Here is a 23,501-nt window from a genome sequence, read left to right on the forward strand (position 1 = left end):
CACTAAGTTGCCCTCCCATAATACCTACAAAATTGGAAAGAATTTTAAAAACCCTTAAAAGTCACTATCAGTAACCTCAGAGGCATAATATAATGCAACAAACTTCAAAACATGGTGCCAAGAAAAGATGAGGATTGTGGAGTGAAGCAGAAAAGCAACATGGCTCAGCTCCTAACCCTAACTGTCCTACTGGCTAGTCAACAAAAACCTCAGATTTCTAATTTAAATTTCAAAATCTAGAAAATGACAAATGGAATTAAAATGCTGATCTTTTTGGCTGGGCATGGTGGCTCACACCTATAATCGCAGCACTTTGGGACGATGATGAGGGTGAATCACTTGAGGTCGGGAGTTTGAGACCAGCTTGGCCAACATGGTGAAACCCCATCTCTACTAAACATATGAAACCTAGCTGGGCATGGTAGCACATGCCTGTAGTCCCAGCTACTCTGGTGGTGAGACAGGAGAATTGTTTGGACCCAGGAGGCAGAGATTGTAGTGAGCTGAGATTGCACCACTGTACTGCACTCCAGCCTGGGCAACAGAGCAAGATCCTGACTGAAAAAAAAAAAAAAATCTGATCTTTTTATTGTTCTGAACAGAGTGGTGGAAACACCTGCTGTGGAGAAATGAGTGTAAAAGGGTCTGCATCTTAAAAGAGATAGAGATTCTGGAACACAATTGGGAAATAATACAAGCTGAGAGTATCCCCCAATGGAATGAGATATACCTTTAGGTAAGCAAAGTGAGTTCTGGAATGACAGATTTAGCAAAATCCTAAGAGAAAGAGCAGAGCCTAAGTATGCTAATAAAGATTGTTCATCTCCTTAAACTGTATTCCTTACTCCAATCTCTTCTAGAGCATTGAAGAGTAGATAGAATGTGGTACATTAGCCTCAAATTGTAGTTCAGAGGAGACATCAAAGTAATCTTAGATTGAGAAGAGAGAATTTCATTTATTATAGCAAACATAACATCTAGAGATGAGAGTGATGCAAGTATGAGCATAAATAAAGGGAAAAGAAACTGCATGCCGAGGAAGAGACAGAGAGAGAGAGAGAGAGATCATGAAAAAATATACATAGAAGAAAAGAAAATTAAGAGGCGTAAGTCATTTCCTCACAACCTTTTAGATCCCAGACCAAAGACAACAAATTGAAGACCAAATCATACCATTACAGAACTGATAGTAAATTATAAACTGCAAGAATCAGAATATATACTATTAAAAATAAATATTAATGACATAGAAAAAAGATAATAAAATAAAATACTAATTAAAAAAAAACAAAGTGATGAATTATTTAGAGAGATGCTAATAGTTCCATAGTTATGGAAAACAAAGATGATGCAACGTAAGGATAATTAGTGTCCTTAAAATAGAGAACCCAAGGATTTGGATCTTATGGTGGATGGGAAGAAGGACTAGATTGCAGCTCTGCACAGAGTAGCATGTGGAGGCTCACACTGTGAATTTTAGCTCCATGTCGACTACAAGAACAAACCAGCAATCCTGAGAGGACCCACAGACCTCTGAAGGAAGCAGACTCCTCCTGCAGGACCTAGCAGGACCCAGGAGAACACCCCAAAATGCAGTGAGTGCCCCACTATGGAAGTGGGAAAGGTAGACCCTCCTCTCCTGAACACACATCCCCACTGGAGAAGCTGAAGTTCTGTTTGTGGGAGAAGGTTTCAACTTCACCTGGAGCTGAGTCAATCTGGAGAGCTGAGGGAAATACGAGGATAGAGGAAGTAGCAGAAAGGCCCTGGGAACTTGCTGCGTCCCCTAGCAGGCCATTCCTGTCTGGCATCACAGAGATCCATCAGAAGGGTAGACAGAGGAGCAGAGGGTAAAACTCCACATGGAGAAGAAAATGTCTAGCTGAACTTTGTAACAATTTGAATGGGGTGAGAAGCCTCCTGGCTGGAACTTGGGGGAGGGTGCAAATCCAATGTGCAGACTCCACAGGTGGTGCAAGAACCAAGCCCTTTTCTTTTACAGCTGGGAGGCGGGTAGCCTGGGGCAACTTTTCAAGCCTGCCTTGCCCTCTGCCTGGAAATGGACTCAGGGCTGTTGAGGGGGGCATAGTGGGAGTGAGACAAGCCCTTTGGTTTGCATGAGAGTTGGATGAGGCCTGTGATTGCCACCTTTCCCTGACTACCCTGACAACTCAGCAGAGGCAGCCATAATCCTCCTAGGTACACAACTCTAGTGACCTGGAAATCTCACCCCCATCCCACACAGCAACTGCAGCAAGACCCTCCCAAGGAGAATCTGAGCTCAGACATGCCTAGCCCTGCCCCCAATTGATGATCCTTCCTACTTACCCTGGTAGTGGAAGACAAAGGGCATACAGTCTTGGGAGTTCTGGGGCCCCACCCACCACTGGTTCCTCCCCATACTACCACAGCTGATGCTCTCTAGAAAATGCCACCTCCTAGCAGGAGGCCAACCAGCACAAAAGTAGAGCATTAAACCACCAAAGCTAAGAACCCTAATGGAGTCCATTGCACCCCACTGGAGTCCAGCCACCTCCACTGGAACATGCACTGGTATCCATCCCTGACAACCTGCTTCACATCACAGGACTCTGTGCAGAGTACCAGCCCAGAGCTGGGTAGATGCACTGGGTGGCTAGACCTAAAAGACAGGCAATCACTGCAATTCGACTCACAGGAAGCCACATCCATAGGAAAAGGGAGAGAGTACTACCTCAAGAGAATATCCATGGGACAAATTAATCTGAACAACAGCCATCAGCCTTGGACCCTCCCTCTGACAGAGCCTACCCAAATGACAAGGAACCAGAAAATGAATTCTGGTAATATGACAAAACAAGGCTCTTCAACACCCCTCAAAATCATGCTAGTTCACCAGCAATGGATCCAAACCAAGAAGAAATCCCTGATTAACCTGAAAAAGAATTAAGGAGGTTGGTTATTAAGCTAATCCGGTAGAGACCAGAGAAAAGCAAAGCCCAGTGGAAGGAAATAAAAACAATGATACAAGAAGTGAAGGGAGAAATATTCAAAGAAATAGATAGCTTAAAGAAAAAACAAGCAAAAATTCAGGAAACTTTTGACACACTTTTAGAAATGCAAAATGTTCTGGAAAGCCTCAGCAATAGAATTGAACAATTAGAATAAATGAATTCAGAGCTTGAAGACAAGGTCTTCAAATTAACCCACTCCAACAAAGACAAAGAAAAAGGAATAAGAAAATATGAACAAAGCCTCTAAGAACTCTGGGATTATGTTAAACTACCAAACCTAAGAATAATTGGTGTTCCTAAGGAAGAAGAGAATTCTAAAAGTTTGGAAAACATATTTGGGTGAATAACTGAAGAAAACTTCCCTGGCCTTGCTAGAGGCCTAGACAGCCAAATACAATTAGCACAAACATCACCCAAGAAATTCATCACAAAAAGTTCTTTGCTTAGGCACATTGTCATTAGGTTATCCGAAGTTAAGATGAAGGAAAGAATCTTACAAATGGTGAGACAGAAGCACCAGGTAATGTATAAGGGAAAACCTATCAGATTAAAAGCAGATTTCTCAGCAGAAATGCTACAAGCTAGAAGGAATTGGGACTCTATCTTCAGCCTCCTCAAACAAAAGAATTATCAGCCAAGAATCTTGTATCCAGTGAAACTAAGCATCATATATGAAGGAAAGATATAGTCTTTTTCAGACAAATGCTGAGAGAATTCACCACTACCAAGTCACCACTACAAGAAGTGCCAAAAGGAGCTCTAAATCTTGAAACAAATCCTGAAAACACATCAAAACAGAACCTCTTTAAAAATAAATCACACAGGACCTATAAAACAAAAATACAAGTTAAAAAGCAAAAACAGAAAACAAGAAAAACAAAGTACACAGGCAACAAAGAGCATGATGACTGCAATGGTACCTCACATTTCAATACTACCATTGAATGTAAATGCCTAAATTCTCCACTTAAAAGATACAGAACTGAAGGATGGATAAGAACTTGCCAACCAACTATCTGCTGACTTCAGGAGACTCACCTAACACATAAGAACTCACATAAACTTAAAGTAAATGTGTAGAAAAGGCATTTCATGCAAGTGGACACCAAAAGCAAGCAGGGGTAGCTATTTTTATATCAGACAAAACAAACTTTAAAGCAACAGCAGTTAAAAGAGACAAAGAGGGACATCATATAATGGTAAAAGGCCTTGTCCAACAAGAAAATATAACAATCCTAAACAAATATGCACCAAACACAGGAGCTCCCAAGTTTATAAAACAATTACTAATAAACCTAAGAAATAAGATAGACAGTAACACAATAATAGTGGGGGACTTCAATATTCCACTGACAACACTAGACAGGTCATCAAGACAGAAAGTCAACAAAGAAACAGTGGATTTAAACAATAGGAGCAGATGGACTTAACAGATATATATAGAACGTTTCATCCAACTGCAGAATACAGATTCTATTCAACAGTGCATGAAACTTTCTCCAAGATAGACAATATGATAGGCCACAAAACGAGCCTCAATAACTTTAAGAAAATTGAAATTATATCAAGTACTCTCTCAGATTACAGTGAAATAAAACTGGAAATCAACTCCAAAAGGAACTTTCAAAACCACACAAATGCATAGAAATTAAGCAACCTTCTTCTGAATGAGCATCGAGCCAAAATCAAGATGGAAATTTAAAAACTACTTGAACTGAATGACAATAATGACACAACCTGTCAAAACCTCTGGGATACAGTAAAAGTGGTGCTAAGAAGAAAGTTCAAAGCCCTAAAGGCCTACATCAAAAAGACTGAAAGAGCACGAACTGACATTGAAAGGTTACACCTCAAGGAACTAGAGAAACAAAGACAAACCAAACCCTAACTCAGCAGAAGAAAAAACATAATCAAGATCAGAGGAGAACAAAATGAAATTGAAACAAAAAACAAAAGATAATTGAAACAAAAAGCTGGTTCTTTGAAAAGATGAATTAGATTTATAGACCATTAACAAGGTTAACCAAGAAAAGAAGAGAGAAAATCCAAATAACCTCACTAAAAAATGAAATAGGAGATATTACAACTGACACCACTGAAATACAAAAGAACATTCAGGCTACTATGACCACCTTTGCACACATAAACTAGAAAACTTAGAAGAGATGGATAAATTCCTGGAAAAATACAACCCTTCTAGCTTAAATCAGGAAGAATTAGATATCCTGAACAGACCAATAACAAGCAGCAGCATTGAACTGGTAATTTAAAAATTACCAAGGTCCAGGACTGACAGATTCACAGAAGAGTTTTACCAGACTCTCAAGGAAGAATTGGTACCAATCCTTTTGATCCTATTTCACAAGACAGAGAAAGGAAGAAACTTCCCAAATTCATTCTATAAAGCCAGCATCACCCTAATACCAAAACCAGGAAAGAACATAAGCAAAAAAGAAAACTACAGACCGATAACCTTGACGAACATAGATGCTAAAGTCTTTAACAAGATACTAGCTAACCAAATCCAGCAACATATCAAAAAGATAATCTGCCATAATCAAGTGGGTTTCATATCAGGGATGTGGATAAGGTTTAACATATGCATGTCAATAAATGTGATACACCACATCAACAGAATTAAAGCCAAAAATCACATGATCATCTCAATAGATTCAGAAAAAGCATTCAACAAATTCCAACATTGCTTATGATTAAAACTCTCAGCAAAATCAGCATATAAGGGACATAGCTTGATGTAATAAAAGCCATCTATGACAAACCCAAAGCCAACATGATGCTGAATAAGGAAATATTGAAAGCATTCTCTCTGAGAACAGGAACAAACATGGTTTCCCATTCTCACCACTCCTCTTCAACACAGTACTGGAAGTCCTAGCCAGAGCCATAAGGCAAGAGAAAGAAATAAAAAGGAATCCAAATCGGGAAAGATGTCAAACTGTCACTTTTTGCTGACAATATGATTGTTTGCCTTGAAAACTCCAGGAACTCCTCCAGAAAGCTAGAACTGATAGAAAGAATCCAGCAAAATTCCCAGATACAAGATTAATGTACACAAATTTTTAGCTCTTCTATATACCAACAGTGACCAAGTGGAGAATCAAATCAAGCATTCAACCTTTTACAATAGCTGTAAAAAAAAAAAGAAGAAGAAGAAGAAGAAGAAGAAGAAGAAAGAAAGAAAAACTTAAAAATATACCCAACCAAAGAGTTGAAAGACCTCTACAGGGAAAATTACAAAACACCTCTGAAACAAATCATAGATGACACAAACAAATGGAAACACATCCCATGCTCATGGATGGGTAGACTCAATATTGTGAAAATAACCATACTTCGAAAAGCAATCTACAAATTCAATGTAATTCCCATCAAAATATCACCTTCATTCTTCACAGAATTAGAAAAAATAATTCTAAAATTCATATGGAACCAAAAAAGAGCCTGCATAGTCAAAGCAAGACTAAACAAAAAGAACAAATCTGGAGGCATCACACTGCTTGATTTCAAACTATACTACAAGGTCATAGTCACCAAAACAGCATCGTACTGGTATAAAAATAGGCACATAGACCACTGGAACAGAAGAGATAAGCCAGAACTAAACTCAAATACTTACAGCCAACTGATCTTCAACAAAGCAAATAAAAACATAAGGTGGCAAAAGGACACCCTTTTCAACAATTATCTGGGATAATTGACTAGCCACAAGTAGAAGAATTAAACTGGATCCTCATCTCTCACCTCATACAAAAATCAACTGAAGATAAATTAAGGACTTAAACATAAGACCTGAAACTATAAAAATTCTAGAAGATAACATTGGAAAAACCCTTCTAGACATTGGCTTAGGCAAGGATTTCATGACCAAGAACCCAAAAGCAAATGCAATAAAACAAAGATAAAGGACTTGGACTTAGTTAAACGACTTGGACTTAGTTAAACTAAAGAGCTTTTGCCTGACAAAAGGAACAGTTAGCAGAGTAAACAGACAATGAACAGAGTGGGAAAAAAATCCTTACAATGTATACATCTCACAAAGGACTAATAATCCAGAATCTATAAGAAACTCAAACAAATCAGTAAGAAAAAGACAAACAATTCCATCAAAAAGTGGGCTAAAGGACATCAATAGACAATTCTCCAAAGAAGATATACAAATGGTTAACAAACATATGAAAAAATGCTCAACATCACTAGTGATAAGGGAATGCAAATCTAAACCACAATGTGACACCACCTGATTCCTGCAAGAATGGCTGTAATCAAAAAATTTTAAAAAACGAAAACCAACAATAGATGTTGGCATGGATGCAGTAATCAGGGGACACTTCCACATTGCTGGTGGGAATGTAAACTAGTACAGATTATTTGGAAAACAGAGTGGAGATTCCTTAAAGAACTAAAAGTATAACTATTATTTGATCCAGCAATCTCACTACTAAGTATTTACCCAGAGGAAAATAAGTCATTATTTGAAAAAGGTAATTGCACATGCATGTTTATTGCAACACAATTCACAATAGCAAAAACAGAACCAAGCCAAATGTCCATCAATCAATGAGTGGATAAAGAAACTGTGGTGTATATATATATATATATATATATATATATATATATATGATGGAATACTACGCAGCCATAAAAAGGAGTAAATTAATAGCATTTGTAGCGACCTGGATGAGTTTGGAGACTATTATCCTAAGTGAAGTAACTCAAGAATGGAAAACCACGTATCGTATGTTCTTACTGATATGTGGAATCTAAGCTCTTAGGACCCAAAGGCATAAGAATGATACAATGGACTTTGGGGACTGGCGGGGAAGAGTGGAAGGGAGGTGAGGGCGAAAAGACAACAAATAGGGTGGAGTGTATACGGCTCAGGTGATGGATGCACCAAAATCTCATGAATTACTACTAAAGAACTTACTCATGTAACCAAACACACCTGTACCCCGATAACTTATGGAAAAATATAAAATAAAGAAATAAAAAAATAGGGAACCCAACAAATGAAACAGGAAATATATTTATGATGTAAGAATATTTTACTTAATTGAGGAAAAATTAAATATACACTTTGAAAGAATAATCTGTGCTTTAGGGTAATTTGGTGAAAAATGCCCATTGCCTAGGAATTTTAATTAATTTGAACACTAAGGTAAAGAAATAATTGTTCAGTTATCTAGACCTAAGATGCAAATTAGCATTAGCATTAACAAGTAAAGGAATGAGAATGCCTTTAGACTTCTCCACAGTACTGTTCAGTGGCAGAACACTGTTAATTGTTATTTATGTAGCCCTGAGAAGGAGAAAGGTAGAATCAAGAACATTATGCACAGCTAAGATGGTGTGCAAGTAGAAAGGGGACCAGCACACATTTTCAAACATGAAGGACTTCAGGAATATAGTACCTGTCATAACCAAACTATTAATAGCTGAAAAGTGATATCAAAATAATTAGGGGCTGAATCAAACAAAGAACCCAGGAACAGAGACTCTGTGATAAAAGATTCAGTGGTGAGAAAAATATAAACAGGTTAAGCATCTTTGAGATTTATAGTTACAGTTGAATTTTAAAACTTGATAATGTAAAAACAGTAATCATCCTAAGAAAAAAATTAGACATGATAGGAGAAAGAGGAGAGGAAGAGTGAAAATGCTAATGGTTTAGTGTGTTGGTCTTTCAGTTAATTGATACCATGTAATGTTGAAGTATAATTTAAAAGTATGTAATTCCTTTATTCTTTTAATAGATTTTATAATTTTTAATAACTTTGGGGAGACCTGTTAAAAATGATATCTCTTGTAGTGAAGAAATATCTATTTGAAGTTTAACAAAATACTTTTAAATTAAGTAGTATGACATCATTTGGCATAAATACAAACAGATCAATGGAACACAATAGAGAGCACAGAAATAGACTCACACAAATACAATTAATTTGTGATAAAGTTGTAAAGGAAATTTCATGGATAAAGGAAAATCATTTCAACAAATGGGGTGGCATCAACTGGATATTCATATGCAAAAATATGAGCTTTGATTCATACCTTGTACCATATGTAAAACTTAAAATGAATCTTAGACCTAAATATAAAACCTAGGGTTATAAAACTTCTAAAAGGAAGCAGAGGAGAAAATTGTGCGATCTTAGGTTAGGCAGTTTCCTTAGATAGAATATGAAAAGCATGATCCATAAAAAAAATTATAAATTGGACTTCATAAAAATTAAGAGCTTTCGTTCTTTGAAAGATCCTGTGAATAAATGAAAAAATAAAACCAGAGTGGAAGAATAAATTTCTAAATCCTTTATCTGATAAAAAAAATAACTTGTATTCAAAATATGTAAAGAACACTCGAAACTCAGCAGTAAGAAAACAAGCACAATCTTAAAACAAGAGAAAAATATTTGAACAGATATTCCATCAAAGAAAGTACATGGGTGGCCAATCACAACAAAAGATGTTCAGTACCATCAGCCATTGAGGAAATACAAATCAAAACCACAGCAAGATAACATTGCACATCTATTAAGTCTAAGACTAAAAAGCCTGATGATATCAAGTGTCAGAAAAATATGAAACACTTGAGACTCTCATATGCTGCTGGTAGGGATGTAAAACGCCCATCCACTTTAGGAAACAGTTTGGTAGTTTCTTAAAAATTAAACCTATATTTAGCTTATGACTCAGCCATCTCACTCCAGGTATTTACCTAAGAGAAATAAAAGCTTATGTCTGTACAAAGGCTTTTACAAAAGTATTTTAAGCTACAGTTTCGGGCTTTTGACTGAAATGGCCCAAATGTCCATCCACAAGTAAATACATGGGCAAATAGTAATTCATCCATGCAATGAAACACTACTGCTCAGCAATAAAGAGGAATGAACTACTGAAACAAACAACAGCATGGATGAAGCTCAGAATACAGTAAGGAAGCATAAAAGCCTGACAAAGAGTGCATACTGCATGATTATATTTGTGTAAGAGTCTAGAAAATACAAATCAATGTATAATGATAGAAGGCTAAGCAGTGGTGGGGGATGATACACAAAGCAGGGAGTGGTTTAAGGAAGAAATTACAATAGGGAAACTTCTGGGAGCAATGGATATATTCATTATTTTGATGTTAGTGATCGTTTCATGGGAACATACACATGTCAACATTACCTATTTGTATGCATATTTTATTGTCAACTATACCTCAATAAAGCTATAAAAATCAATGAAGACTTTTAAATTAAACCAGCATCTATAGTACAACATTATTTTCGATTTAAAAACTATTTCTCCTGTATAATTCAAAGAATAGAAAGAGTCTTAAAATATGGCCCATACTGACTCTGTCTAATTTTGGTCATTGGAATATAAGCATATTCTAACTTGATACTAAAAAAAAAGAAATGTGACACATCTTGATCTTCGATTTCCTGTAGCACAGACCTTAACATTTTGTATAGTTACTATTTTTTTCTGCTTTTTAAAAAAATATGTAAAGGTATTTGTCTCCTGTGTGCATATTTTATACAGCTATGATAAAATGACTTTTCTCTGTTATAAACCTATTATATTCCATTAAATTTCATTGTTCAAAGTTATGTCCTCATAAAGGGTAGGATTTCTATAACTCTTTTTGGAAATAGTTTTATACCTAATTTTGTTCGTAACAGTTTCTCAAAGACCATTGGAAAATGAATTTTGATGTTGGGTAACGTGAATTGACATCAAAGTCCTAGCATTAAATTTGGCAAGGAGAAGAATTATTTCCTGTAGAAAATTGTTACCAGGTTTTGTGAACTACAAGTCCCCAGCTACAGTCTGGTGGTGACCAGACTCATGCACAGGTGGAAGTGGCGTGGTAGATGTCAAATTATGCTTCACGGCATGCTTGGCTGTAGTTATGGTGTTGTGGGGTGGGGCAGAAGAGAACTTAATGTTGGTAGTTGAGGCTGCAGTCATCACCTTTCTTTAATAATAGGTGCTCTGCTTTTTCTCTTTTATGTATTTGGATTCAATTGCTATTTGAAAAAAATAGTTCTAAAAAATAAAATTTAAAAGGTCATTGGTCTGGGAATGTAGAGATCTGTTTTTGTGCCTGCTCCGCCATTTGCCAAGTTACGTTGTAAGGAAGGAAAGGGAGATGAGCTGAAGGTCAAGTACTCAGGTTATTCCATAGGCAGGCATCCCAGAAAATGCACAAGAAAAAAGAAATAGGATAGCAGCAATTCTGTTTCTTCCCTTGCCTGGCTCCTCAACCTTAATTTTTTTCTGGGCTTTCATGGCACTTAAAACAGCCAGGGTCACATACTTGGTCCAAAGGAAAGGAAAATAATCTACCTCTCTTTGGTTTTTCATACTGGCTTGCTTAACAACAAGCTGTTTTCTGCCTTGCTTCTGCTGGAAAGTTTATTCTCTCCCTCTGGAATGTCCTTCCACACTCAAACCTCTTCTTTGCCTAGTGGCCTGTTGATCCTTTAAAATTCAGCTGGTTTCACTCTGGGAATCTTTACCTATCACTCTGATTTGGATGTCCTTGCTCTTTGATCACATAGTACTCTTTGCATAGTACTATCCATTTATCACATTGCATTGTGTCATTGGTTAGACTGTCTTTGTTCTTTTTCCAGACTATGTTCCCAGAAGGAAAGAAGACACCATGCTGTTTTGACTTTGTATTCCCAGGGCTAGCACAGAGTGAAAACTCAGTAAGTTCCATTGAATAAATGGATGTGCTGTCACTGGAAGATGGGTATAGGCTACCTTTTAATATTTCTTTACTAGATCAAGACAATGGGATAGTTAGAATGCCAATAAGTATTTGGTTAAAGTTGGCAAGTTGTTTCCAAAATTTACATAGCAATGCAAAGAATCTAGAATAACTAAACATAATATTGAAAAAGAAGAACAAAAATGAATGACTACCTGATTTGAAGATTTAGTAGAGGAAAGCAGTAATCAAGGCAGTATGGTATTGTCATATAAGGACAGACGTATCAACCAATGGAATGGAATAGGGAATATAGAAATATACTCATACAGACATTTGATTTCCGACAAAGTCACCAAAGCAATTCAGTGAAGAAAATGATAGTCTTTTCCACAAAAGAAAGTCTTTTGAAAGCCTTTCCAAGGGTCTTTTCAAGAAATGCTGCTGGAGCAAATGGATAGATTCGGGAAAAAATATTATTTGATCCCCACCTCACACAACACAAAAAGAGGATTCAAGATAGATCATAGACCAAAATGTAAAAGTTCAAATTATAAAGCTTTGAAAATAAAACAGGAGAATCTCTTCATGTGAAAATAATATTTACTGGGGAGGACTATTAAAAAAATGAAAAAAATTGACTTTGTAAACTTTAAAAACTTCTGTTACTTAAAATATGTCATTTATAAAATATAACTATAGGGCAGTTTGGGGAAAATATATTCTATACATGTCTGACAAATGAGAGATATTCAGAATATACACAGAGCAACTATAACTCAGTAATAAAAGTACAAATGACTCAATAAGAAAAACAGTAGATTTGAAAATATGCTGCATATGTGTGTGTGTGTGTATATATATATATATATATATATATATATATATATGTCCAATAAATGTATTAAAATGTTCTCAACACCATTAGCCATCAGGGAAATAAAAAAAATTAAAACTACAATGAAATGCCAGTATACACCCATTTGATTGGTTAAAATTAAAAAGCTTCAAGACATCAAGAACTGGTGAAGTTGTGGAGAAACTGGAACTCTCAGACATTGCTGGCAGGAATGTAAAACAGTAGAGCTTCTTTGAAAAACTAGCAGGTTCTTACAAAGTTAAATATATACATATCTTCTGATCTAGGCATGCTCTCTTCAGCTATTTATTCCAGACATATGAAAACATGTACATGAATACATGTTCCTGTAAACACTGTACAAGAATGTTTACAGTAACTGTATTCATAATAGTTCCAAATTGGAGACATCTCAAACATCTATCAATAGGTGAATGGATAGACAAATTATGATATACAATACAATAAAATGCCTCTTGGTAAGGAAAAAATTGAAAACACATGCAACAATTGATGGAGTAAGAGAAGCCAGCCCCATCTCTACTGTCTGAATCCATTAACTTGAAATTTAAGCATAGACAAATCTAACCCGTTGCAAGAAATGAGAATAGCAGCTGCGCAATGAGGTGGGAATTGACTGGAATAAGCACGAGGGAAGCTTTCAGGCTTATGGAAATATCTATAGTTTGATTGGGGTGGTAATTGCCCCAATGAAAACTCATTGAATTGTGCATTTAATATCCATGATTTTTTACTCTATGTAAATTGTACTTCAATTAAAAAAAAACAGGAACTAACCCGAATGAATAGTATGAAGCATATAACTACTGATATATGAATGTCCTTTGGTATATATATGACCAAACCTCTGACAGGGGTGGGTAATTAGACTCATTTTTTGTGGCAACTATTACAACAAGAAATTATTAACCTTGTCACCCTTAGTAACTAAGGACGCTTGTTTGGCCAAAACGTATTTTACTAATTGACAATAATGAGAGAAATAACCAAATGTGGACTGAGAGAGAGAAACTAAGATTTCGAGGTCTTTGAGTGTGGCCTGCCTTTTTCATTGCCAGACCACTGCTGCATGATGTGGAGCTAGTAAAGAACAGGCCTTCGAAAATGCCTGAATGAAAGGAATGGACGGATGGGACAGGGAAAAATGCAGAGCAGGAGAAGGAAAGAGAAAATGTAACATAAGAGGGGAGGGGGAAGAAGGTATGAAGGAAACCCAAGGGACGTGAAGCTGCGCATATCCTAAAGGGCTGAGCTGGCTTGGCTCCTTTGTTATCCATCTGTCCTGGGGATGCTGGCCCCAGGAGACCAGAGCAGCACCAACCGCACAGCTTGGAGGGAGTGCTGTAAAGCATCCCCGTGTTTCAGAAAATAGCCTGTGTGATTACAAGATAGCTGCAGCATTGAAACCTCATTCCAGGAAGCAATTCAAGGGAAGCAGACATTTAGATTGCTTATGATTATCACATTTGAGAGATGGCTTGTAATAAATGTCTGTTTTTCTCCAAAAATATGGGGAGAAGAGGCATAACAAATGTAAGCTTAATAATTGAGAAACCAAGCTGTTTGGCCACAAATGGAAACTTCATTAAATTGCTGGCTTTTACCCTAAGAGAAAAAAGATAATGTCTGAGCAGTTCGTTGTCCCCCCATGCCCCCACCTGAAAGAGAAGGATTGAATCAGACAGGGCATGTAAAAGGCATTATATTTGTGCCCAAGAAGCTCATGAGACCTGGAGAGAGGACGGGCAGAGGACAAATCCAGAGGAAATATAACATTTTGCGTGAATCAGTGGGGCCAGACAACTCATGACCCACCTTCAGTGCTATCAGCAACCTTGGATAAAGTTACTTAACTTCCTGATACCTCAGTCTCTCCACCTGCATATTGGTTATTTCTGGAATGGACTTAACGTAATTTCTCAAAAGTGGCTTTGAAGATACTTTCTGCTAGATAAGTCCCATTTTTCCACTGGCTTCCAATAGATTTGTCAATTTTTTAAAAATCTTCAACAAACAGAAATGAAAATCCCTGGTGAATAAGGTGACCTTATGATATTGTTTACTTTGACTATATTAGAGAATCGCCTTGAGCCTGTACCTCCAATTCATCATTGAATTCCCTGGGTCATTTTAGAATTTAGAAAAATGACTTTCATTCTTAGAAATACATTGACTGTAACTTTAATGGTTTTCTAAAAATCTTTTTAGAGTTACTAATTAGTACTTTACTCTGTTGGACTACAGAAATATCCTTCATTAATACCAGTCAGTGGATTCTCCAAAAGTTGTCACCGTGAGAGCTTTTACTAATTGATACGCGTTACAATTAGAAAGATTGCAAGGAACACCAGAGACGTATACCTTTTCCTGCCTTTCCAAAGTGAGGAATTTCATTCCTGATGTGAATCATGGAAAGAGACAATAACGCTTTTAAATAAATGCTGATAGGGTTGGAGACCCAGAAACTCTGGATGGAGACTCAAATCTGTCATGAAGCCTACATCTGGCAGTGGTCACCAGCCGGAGAATTTTGACCTCTAGGCATCTGCGGGTTAGTAATGCAGGTGTGCTCTTGTCACTTGTATAAAAGACCAGATGGAAGTTGTATCTTTACCCCTACAAAGGTGACACTGAATCACATTCAGTGTGGTCATACTCATTATCTGGTAGAGATAATTACTACTCTTACCACCATTAGAAGTTCTCATTGGCAGTTATATAAATCTGACACAAGAATGGGGAAACAAGTTATTATTACATAATCATGGTTTTTTTGATAGGTAAAATAAAAAAAATATAAGATCCATATGTGAAAAACTTTCTTGGTAATTCAAAAAGGTAAAGGACAATGGCCACTGAACACCTGGGTCCTTAGATGTATCTATAACTGTTCACTCCAACAAAGGATGTTTTAGCTGCTTTATAAACCAAAGGATGGGTTAGATATTGCTTTGTAATTAAAAAAATTTTTTAAAAAACTGTTTTGAAAGTACACGGTGACTGGTCTGTATGATCAAGGAATAAACTTTATGTATTTATTTCTGACTTTACAGTTCATTTGGGATGACTCAGGTGTCCATTTGACCCAGCAATCCCATTACTGGGTATATATCCAAAGGATTATAAATCATTCTACTACAAGGACACGTGCACACGAATGTTCATTGCAGCACTGTTTACAATAGCAAAGACCTGGAACCAACCCAAATGCCCAACGATGATAGACTGGATAGGGAAAATGTGGTACATATACACCATGGAATATTACGCAGCCATCAAAAACGATGAGTTTACATCCTTTGTAGGGACATGGATGAACCTGGAAACCATCATTCTCAGCAAACTGACACAAGAGCAGAAAATCAAACACCGTATATTCTCACTCATAGGTGGGTGTTGAACAATGAGAACACATGGACACAGGGAGGGGAGCACTACACACTGGGGTCTGTTGGGGGGGAATGGGGGAGGGGCGGGCGGTGGGGAGGTGGGAAGAGATAGCATGGGGAGAAATGACAGATACAGGTGAGGGGACGGAAGACAGCAAACCACACTGCCATGTGTGTACCTCTGCAACAATCTTGCATGTTCATCACATGTACCCCAAAACCTAAAATGCAATAAAAAAATAAAAATAAAATAAAATAAAATAAAATAAAATAAAATAAAATAAAAAAGAAATTTCTAATTAAGTGAACTTTTAAATGTAATCTGAATATTTATAATTAAGGTTTGTTGCATGAAGAGGTTTGCTTAATATGAGGCTTCCCATAAGATGACTAAGTAAACAATGGAAAGAAAATGAACAAAACATGGTTTTATAGTAAGCCCTCTATGGCATTGCTTGTCAAGTTATCAAAGTAGTTATGTCATTACTGTCTTTTCCATGTATGGAAAGAAAAAAAAAACTTTCTAAATACTGAAACAAAAAGAAGGGGAGGAAAAGATGGACAAAGAGAAAATAACTTTATTTTCTGTTTATCTATAGGACCACACATGCAGGAGGATCAGAAGCACTGAAGTCCGTTTCATCTCAGAGGTCTACAGTCATTCATCTTGTACTGGGTCCTAGGAAAATTCAGGGCCTACTCCCAATTGTGGTCAATTTGATTTACTAGCTGAAGTTCAAGATTTTTTTTAATGCTAAAGAGTACATTGAACATTGATTGGTTAAAAAAGTTTAGTCATGAGTTAGTTCCCAAAAGGCATAGTCAGAGCAAAGTATTAATGGGGATTAATGATGGCATTCTAGTTCGATATTAGCAAAAGGCCAGGGTTAAAAATAAATGCATACATCTCAAGGGAAGCTGGAAAGTCCAGGATGGCAACAGTACAAACACTGAAATTTAAAAATACGTAACTATATTGACTTTTTTTCTCCCTTCCTATCTTCCTAATTTCCTCATTAATATTACCTTTTTTCTTACTACAACGGAATCAGAATACCGTGGAATCAAGTAACTGTAAATGTTGAGATCCTATGGAACAAACGTCACTTGTGTCAACCTTCATTTTCCGAATTGCAAAACAAACAAGCCCCCAGAAGAGCAAATAAGCCCCTACTACATTTTTCTCCAGTGCTTATGGCGACTAGCTGTTTGTATACAATTTCCACCATGGAGGAAAGGTTTCTTCAAATAATAGCATGGTTAGTTATTGCTGTGGGACCTCAGACATCCTCTGTCTTTTGATCCAATATCCCCACACTGGTTAAGTTAATGTTTAGTCCTGGGAAACCCTTGAGCTAAATTTGAGAGATTTTCTTTCCCATACAATCCTATGCTTATTTCCATCAGACAATTTGCCATGCTGAGCTAAAATTTGCTATTTACTACTCTGTGTCCTCTGTTAGATTGTAAGTTCTGTGAAGGCAGAAACTTAATTATGTTCACAATTGTACTCCTGTGCTTAAACTGGTAGATTCTCAATATACAGTTGTTAAATAAATGAATTAATAAGTGTTTTACCATCACTACCACCACTACCACTACCACCACCATCATCACCATCATAATCACCACCACCATCACTCCTACCATCACCTCCACCATCACCATCATCATCTCCACCACCACTACCATCATCACCATTACTATCATCACCATAATCACCACAACCATTACCAGCATTATTATCACCATCATCACCACCTCTATCACCATGATCACCAAACACTACTATCATTATCATATATTTAGTACTTGATCTTCTTTGGAAACTCATTCTTCAGGATCCCAGTGCCTATGGCTATTTAGAATCCTCTGATTTATACCTTTTTTCACTTATTCCCCAATTTCAAAATTCACCTCATCTGGGCTCCATTCCCTTGGGGCTCTGTTCTCTTCTAGGAGATAGCTACCTAATTTGATATAGTAATTGTGTTATTGGCAATAAGGTGCTGGTAGTGGCCCTCTAAGGTAATATGATCTGAGAATAAGGACAATATCTGGTTTCAGCTCAGCCACTTATTCGCTGTGTGACTTTGAGTGAGTGACATCACGTCCAAGGGCTTCTGCTTCCTCACCGAGAAGACTCATTGCACATGCTAGTTCTGTGTGTGTTTCAACACAGATCCTCCACTGGTAATGCCTTAGTCCACTGGAGCAAATATGGATGGAGGTGGTATATGTGGGGGTTTCACAGTGAATAACGAGCCATTATCTGCAGTAGCAGCAGCCTTTGCAGAAGCAGCTGTATCTCCTTGGGGGAAGTTCTCTGCCCATAGTTGCTGCCAGATCCAATCAGTCAGGAGGCAGGAACAGGCATAGACAGGTAACCACCCCACAGTAATGACAGGTGGTTGCACAGCCTTCCCTTTTCCCCAGAACCATATTGTCCTTGTCACATGTCATGGCCCACCTGCTTTGATAGTCTGACTCGGGGCTCAGAGTCCATGTCTGGCTTATTCACAGCAACTTTAGGAGCTAGCAATAGAATCCTTTATTAATGCCATGTGAGTAAAGTAAGTGTTCAGATGGCACAAAGTTAAGCATTCTTCTTAGGTTTCCCTGGCAATTTTCCTGGTGGGGACTGTCACATCAGAAATGCATTGGAGGGAAAGCAGCAATCGAGCAATGCAATTTAAAGGAAGCAGTATAACTTTGGTCAAGTTTCTTCATTTTTCGTAATTGCTTCTCTTTTTTTCTTTTCTCTCCTAAATCAATCTGCAGTATGGCTTGGTAGAATGCACCACTCAGTATTTAAAGAAGCTTAAGAAAAACTTAGCTTATGTTAGGTTATAACATCTCAGGCCTAATCCCCAGACAATGAGAATAAAGCATTTTGGACTTGCTTTCTCCTGGGAAACTCCAATAGCCCTAGGCTGTCCAGATTATCATAACTTTTCCTACTTTTACATCCAAGTGAAATAATAGGAACTCAAAATAAGAACAAGGGAATATACTGAATTTATAAAGACAAAAAAAAAAGGATAATAGAGGGCACTGTTTTGAAGAATAAAAGAATATTCTTGCTGCCAATATGGTTTGAGTACAGAGTCAAAATTTCACTTTAAAGACAAAGATGTGAAGCCAGCAGAGGTTAATTATTTACCCTGGGTCACACAGTAAGTTAATAGCACAACCAGAATCAAGGTCCAATCTCTCGACATGAGCTGAGTCGCTTCCCAAATGATGTTGCCTTCACTTTCTTCTCAGTAAAGGATAAAACCCAGCAAGTTTTGAAATAGAAAGACAGGGAAGACAGATTCTCTATAAAGGTGAAAAGAGAGTGTTACTTACATTCCACAGGCAGGGAAACTGAGTCACAGAGGGGATTAGTGCTGTGGTCCTCACTAAGGGTGATTTTTATCTCCAGTGGATGTTTGGCAATATCTGGAATCATTTTAGGTTGTCACAACTGGTAAGAGAACAGTTATGATAACTTGTATCCCGAGTAGATTCAGATTCTTATCATCATTGAAAGTTTGCACAATTTGGGTTATCTGTGCTTGTTTGTTTGTTTGTTTGTTTGTTTTGTTTTGTTTTTTTCGTTTTTTCCAACATACACCCACCTATTTCCTGAAAACTCCCTGCCAACCTTCAGTGCTAGACTTGGCCTTGACCAAAGTAGGCAAATTTGTCTTTGGGTCCCTAGTCATGTGCTCTGTGTCTTGTCCCCACCCAGCTCCACTCGCTTCAGATACTCAGCAAGGACTGGGCTGCCCATCCTCACTGTTTCTCAGCAACAAGTGCCCTCAGGAAAGTTCTGCCTGCCTTCACTCTCACCTGGACATGAATTGAGGTTCATGTACTATTCCTTCTGGAGAGTTCGCATGCCACCTCTACCTCTGTTCTGACATTTGCATCCTGCAAAAGGGATTTCCAGCCTCTATGGCCAGGATGGGAGGAGTTTGAGAGGAATTCAGAACAACTGTGTTATCAGCCTCTGTTTTACCTGAGGCCTGAGCCGAAACCCTGAGAGAACACGCACAGCCCCATCATCCTGTGACAGGGTTCTGGCTAGGATTCCACAACTTCAAAACACTTTCTTTTGGGCTCTCTAAACACATCTTTCCATACTAATAAAGTCAAATTATTAATTGAGAAATTAAAAGATTTTTTTCATTGTTCTTTGTTTAACTGCATTCAGAAGTTTCATGATAGATTTCCCGGATTTGTGAAAGGGAGAGTTAACTGCCTGAATGACCAAAAAGCAGTTGATGTTTCTTCTGTGTCATTTTTAAAATTGATTTTTGGATGCTCCATATTTTCGCTTTTAAAATTATTAAAACTGAGCAGATTTTGGAAGGATTCACAGATGTATTCTAAGGCTTAAAGGAGCTAATAGAGGTGAAAGTGTTTTTGAAAACCATGGAACATTTCATGTATGTAAACAAGGGTGTGATGGAGATGGAGATATTGCTCAAAATGGCTAGGATCAGGGCCTCTATCCCATAACATCCAAGTTCTTCCCCTCCAAAAAGAAAACCGAAGCATTTTCCAAATAGATTTTCTCTGCCTAGTTTTAAACTTTTTAATTGGGATATACATTTCAAACTTAGAACTTTATAGGCTTTATATGATTAATAAAATCTTTTTTTTTTGATTAATAAAATCTTAAGGCAATTTGCATTAAGAGTATGTGTGCTCATTCAATACTTAACAGCTTCTGCTTGGCCAGGCGCCACCACAGGCAGCATTAGGTTAGCTGCTCCCTGTCTGCTTCCCTCTTGCACTGGCTTATGTTAGGCAGTGATTTCTGACTTCTGGGTGTGTAAAACTACACACAACGTGTGAGTAAGCTTATGCTGCTGAGCGAGAGTATCATTTTAGAACACTTAAGAAGGATTTAAATGTAACTGCTAATTTAAATGTAACCACTGCTAGCTGTTGCTTCCCCTCTCACTGCAAAATCGTTATAGTAAATTCAAAGAAGAAAAAGAGAAATCTTGTCAGCAAAGCAGGAAATATAGTGATCAGTCACAGGTCTAAAATATGTTGGTTATAAATGGTCATGACAATTTTGTAAACATTTCCCCAATTCTACATTCCTCCAAATCTTTGGAATTCATTGTCTTATCATTAGGGAATGTAAATGCACAGAAAGCAAGCTGCCTTTATATGTTGGTTTCTACTTTCACTTTTTAAGCTCCACTGTTTCTTAAATTTACATGTAGCTTAGTTATTAACAAAAGCAACTGTTCTTAAAAGATAACCAGAAATTATATTTCATATTATTCTCAGTCTAATCTTTCTATATTAACAATATTGATTTCATTTAACTCAAAAGAATATACAAACCAAACTCAAACACAACATTTTTTCATAGAGAGAATTTCTTAGATAACTTAAGGAAATCAGTAATGTAAATATTTCTTTTCCTCAATCTTTGATTGTTTGAAATACCACCCAGCTTAACATTTCTTCAGAAATAATCCACTCTTTAGCCAGATTGGATATGCTTCTCTGTACCAAAGTCTGGCTCTACATGCTAAGTACATTGGTATAATCCAGGACTGCACAGGTCCTGGACATCCCATTTTATCAACGTCCCACCCTTCCTACTCATGGGAGTTCTAACTCCTTTCTCAGAAAGCTGTTCCACTGCAGGATATCTGCATTCTTAAAGGTTTTTCAAGATCTCCTGCAGAGAGCAGCATCGAAGGTAGAAAATATCTAGATCTGAAGTCAGCAGACTGGAATTCGGCTTCAGCTTTGTCACTGAAAGCTGTCCTTACCTTGTGTCCTAACTTGCAAAAGGGCATGAGTAATGCCTGCCCTACTTACCTCACAGGATGCTGTGAAGAATCAATACCACTTCATAAGTGAGAAAGCTCTACAGTGACACATCCTTGCAACAGGAGTTAGGATGAGTTGGAAGCATTCATTTCTTCACTCTTACTATCAGTGTGAAAATGGAGAAAAGCTGTGCCTCGCACATCGTCTGTGCACCTTGATGTTTGGTTGATCGACTGTTTAATTATAGTCATTGACATTTTTGTCATGATCACTCCTCAGTCCCTAGGCAAGAGGTTCTTAACAATAACTGATCTATAGTATCATGATACCTATCATCGTTTGTCTGAAGCCAATGAAACAAATGGTATTGAGATGATGATTTTGTTTTATAGCACATGATAAGCTCAGAGAATTCAAGAAGCTATACTGGGTGTCAGAAGCTAGAATCTTACAAATGAAAGTTTATTAAGTGTTAGTCGTTATTTCAGCAGCTCTTAACGAACTGGCATCTATCCTGAAGCAAATGATGGATGTAATAGATTTTAGGAATCAGTAGTTGCTGCTTACCATTGCAGACCCCACACGGCTGACTTTGATGGGATTTCCCCTTCCAGAGAGGTCCATTTGTGCTTTGTCCATCACGTACAGGCAAATGTCCAGGATGCTGTCTTCAAACTATTTGGAGAAAAAAAACCAGTAACCACTTAGTGTTCACTCTGCAAAGAAATTATTCTCTGATGAAAAATAAAAGGAAGCCACAACCTAATGTTTAAAAATGTGTTTCCTATATAGTGATCTCCCATAATCTTTAGTATGAAATATTAAAGTAGAAGGAAGAAGACATCTTTTATTTTCCATTAAAGTGAATAAGAACATAAAAGCAAGACAGAAACACTAACAGAACTACTAGAGAGTTGATATACTCAGGGATCATGCGCTGAGTTGAAGTTCTTCAGAAAACGTTTCAAGTTAATTTAGAAGGTCTTTTCAACATATTGGCTCCTGCACCCAAGAAGAAGAAATGAATGATTTACCAAAGTCAGGCCAGAGTCTTAGGACCTCAAAAGTAATATAAGTCCTCATGCATTTTGAAAATAAAGAGCTCTCAGGTGTATCACAAGAAGGCACTTCACACTACTTAGTTTGCATTCAAACTAGTAGGAGACCTCATATAGTGACTGTCCTTCTGAGGTTTCCCCTCTTCTGAGACAAGGTAGACCTCAGGATCAAGGAGAAGCCAGATGGCCTGCAGAAAGTAGATTACATTATCAAGGGAAGAGTCTCATACCAGTTCAATTTCCTTAGAAAGAACTACTAGACACAGGCAATAACAGACTTCTTTTAAAAAAGGAATAAAAATCATATAGCAAGACAGGAAGATGTTACCTATACCTCACTGTTGCAAGAGATTTCCCTGAATACAGAAATCTTGCCTGCTATCCACCCAAGTACTTGTGACAGAAACCACAGTCATAATGGCTAATTACCATGCAATTCTTTATTCAGCCTAGTTAGAATACACACTCTGGGTGTATCCCAAACCGATGGAGTGGATGCAGTAATGGGTAATTGCACTAGTTCTTCCGGTATGCCAATAACTCAGTATTTTGGTTCTTATTAGCAGCTTCTCTCAGCTGTTTTTGCTGGGCATGATAACAACTAACTGGAGAGTTAAAGAAACAGTCATAGAACTGATTGGTTCCCTGTATCACTGCAAAAAG

At 37.3% G+C, this 23,501-nt stretch overlaps 1 protein-coding gene across 2 annotated transcripts in view; it reads right to left on the reverse strand.

Moving 5' to 3' along the window:
- F13A1 (coagulation factor XIII A chain) overlaps positions 1-23,501 on the reverse strand; it is a 173,931-nt gene that overhangs the window by 79,361 nt on the left and 71,069 nt on the right. For both annotated transcript variants that reach the window (XM_010338078.3, XM_010338077.3), the window contains exon 6: positions 22,348-22,455. In XM_010338078.3, the coding sequence (XP_010336380.1) occupies positions 22,348-22,455 (108 nt within the window). The remainder of the gene's footprint in view (positions 1-22,347; positions 22,456-23,501) is intronic.

The sequence above is a fragment of the Saimiri boliviensis genome, chromosome 4, assembly GCF_048565385.1.
Source record: "Saimiri boliviensis isolate mSaiBol1 chromosome 4, mSaiBol1.pri, whole genome shotgun sequence".
In the NCBI taxonomy this organism is placed as follows: Eukaryota; Metazoa; Chordata; class Mammalia; order Primates; family Cebidae; genus Saimiri; species Saimiri boliviensis.